The following is a 2679-nucleotide window of genomic DNA, read 5'->3' on the forward strand; positions in this document are numbered from 1 at the left end:
AAAACTGATCAAAGACCCTCAGTCCAGTCTGTAAACTGGTTTTATTGTTGTCATGTAGTTGGAAACATTTTGGGTCCCGGGCTAGAAAAACCCGACACATTACGTGTGGCATGAAGTAAATAAATAAAATAAAAAAGGCTGAAGAGAGGGAGCAAAATCAGATGCAAATGGTGTCTCACTGTACGGTAAGAATATTTATTTTTCTGTGTGTAACCTTCTGACTGATGCTGGTTGAGTTGTGGCCGGAGCGCAGCAGCTGTGCTTCAGGTAGATTCTCGTGCCAGGTGTGCACCCTCACCAGCTGGGAAGGTGTTCATATGTGTCAACTTGTTTGGACATTTACCGTCTGATGAGCCTCAAAAATCTATGTTTTTTACTAAAAATACGTAGACTACCACTGGTAACCGTGCGTGGGGGTGGGGTGGGGTCTGTCTGTGGAGATGACAGCGCTGCTGTAACTCAGGAGGAAAGGAGAGAGGAAAAACTGGATAACGGGATGTTTTTTTTTTTGTTGTTGTTGTTTTTTGTTTTGTTTTTTAACATCCGTTCAACACCATGTTAAACTAAATAGACAACTAACCAGCTTCAACATCACATGCAGGAGATGTCTGTAAATTTCAGGARAATCTCAGRCTTTGRTTATCCTGTGTGAATGCACCACATAAAACAATGWYACCCCACTCCTTATTCAGACAGTTTTCTCCCTCATTCTCCATTTAATGTATAATTTTCCTGCATCTAAACTCATGTCTGATCCCACAGAGAGACAATCTGAGGAGAATCTCTCACTCTGGACACATTTACATCTATTTTACAGATTTAAATGGAGGTGTGTCAGGGGGAGGAGCCTCAGCTCCACCTTCATTAGGATGTATGAAGGAAATGTGTGCAGGAACCTGTGTGTGCACAGTTTTATATATCTGAATATTTTGGTGCGGTGCACATTTCTAAATTTGTCCGTACGTCAACTTTTAGTGTGAAAGCTGAAGGCCCAGGTTTGGGAAAAAAGAAAGTGGGTAAAAGGAAAGAAATGGTTCCTGAGGTTACTGCCCAATCCAAAAGACATGAAAATTGTCTTAATTGGAGTCTGTAAGTTAAATAAAAACAACTTCTCATTGTTTAAAAAAAAGCCACATCATCATCACTGTCAGTCATAAACCTAAGTGTGTATCTTTTAGGTTGATAGTTGTACAGAGCTGTGTTTGCCTCAGGGCTGGTTATGGTGCTGCACCTACAACACAAACACTGATCCACAGTAGGACAGGCAGGGTGAAATCTGGACGTGTTTCTACAGCTGGAGGCAGGTTTTTACAGCGTGTTGCAGGCGTCAAATTCAAAATAAATGTTTGAAAAATACATCCATTATCTATACCTGTCTATTCCTTTTCCAGCAGTCACAGTGTGAGGGGCGGGGTACACCCTGGACTTGTCTCAGTCCGTCACAGATTTTGAAAAAAAAGGGGGAAAATGTGTGTCACATTTTTTTTTTTGTTTGTTTGAAAAATGACAAAAGTTTATTTGTTTTGAACACTAAATATCTTGTGTTAGTAGTTGTAGTGTAATCAGTTGAATAAAGGTTKAAAAGGATTTTCAAATGATCATATTCTGTTTTTATGTTTTACACAATGTCTCATCTACTTTGGAGTTGTGTTGTGAATAAATAGACACATATGGATGTTGTTAGCACAGGACATGTTACTGTTATAGATTCAGTGTAAAGAGAGAAGTCGACACTTGGACAACAGAAAGAGCTCCTCTGACTGTCTGAACACCAACTGAACATTGTCTTCATTAGATGGTATTTGAACAAACCCTTTGTGGCTGTGTGCAGTGGTGTCCTCCATGTCGAGCTTTACTGCCTGAACTGAGAAAAGCATCGATCCAGTTAGCTGGACAGATCAGGTTTGGTACTCTGGACTGTACTATTCATCAGAACCTGTGCTCCTTGGTAAGACTGGCATCTCTGGATGAGACAGTTGATTGTAAGATGACCCTTCAGACACTCACCTGTGCTCCTCTGTGTGTGTCTCAGTACAACATTCAGGCTTATCCCACCACCGTCATATTCAACGGCTCTTCTGTTCACGAGTATGAAGGACATCAGTCAGCTGATGGCATCCTGGACTTCATACAGGTACATCTGAAGCAGCCCASTCCCAAACCTTCATCCAAATCTTCTCTTGGCCTCTGTGTTGGTCCAGGATTGTGTAGGATGTGAGTTGTGTAGTGTTCACAAGTTTGTCTGTTTTTTGCAGGATCTGGTCAATCCGTCCGTGGTGGTCCTCGATCCGTCCAGCTTCACAGAAAAAGTCAAAGGTAAAAATGTCCCTGAAAATGTCAGGGACCCCATCTCTCACACAAAAATAACCGTTGGAGTTTGTAGAGTCTACTGTAACCTGTTAGTTAACAAATGTAATGTTTTGCTGAAACGTTTCAGAAAAACAATATTACGTTGTAGTATTTGTAGTTTTAGTACTTATCTGAAGATCTGTTTCTCTCTGTCAACAGCTTTAAAATAAAAAGAACCCATATAAAAATCAATATGAACAGAGCATCCTGTGATCACATGATTTATATTCTCTGTAAACGTTCTAAACCAGGGCTTCTTAACCTTTTTGACCTCAGGGCCCAGTTTATTGAACATAAAGTGACACGAGGTCCAGTCACACATTATTAATG

At 40.6% G+C, this 2679-nt stretch overlaps 1 protein-coding gene across 1 annotated transcript in view; it reads left to right on the forward strand.

The window, feature by feature from the left end:
• The window catches only part of LOC106534808 (dnaJ homolog subfamily C member 10), an 18059-nt gene extending 15518 nt beyond the window's left edge, over nt 1-2541 (forward strand). Inside the window, exons 17-20 of the mRNA XM_014031571.1 lie at nt 1832-1948; nt 2033-2134; nt 2256-2316; nt 2509-2541. Coding sequence (XP_013887025.1) covers nt 1832-1948; nt 2033-2134; nt 2256-2316; nt 2509-2519 — 291 coding nt within the window. The 3' untranslated portion in view covers nt 2520-2541. The remainder of the gene's footprint in view (nt 1-1831; nt 1949-2032; nt 2135-2255; nt 2317-2508) is intronic.
• The last annotated feature ends 138 nt before the right edge of the window (nt 2542-2679 follow it).

The sequence above is a fragment of the Austrofundulus limnaeus genome, unplaced genomic scaffold (genome assembly GCF_001266775.1).
Source record: "Austrofundulus limnaeus strain Quisiro unplaced genomic scaffold, Austrofundulus_limnaeus-1.0 Scaffold1272, whole genome shotgun sequence".
NCBI lineage: Eukaryota > Metazoa > Chordata > Actinopteri > Cyprinodontiformes > Rivulidae > Austrofundulus > Austrofundulus limnaeus.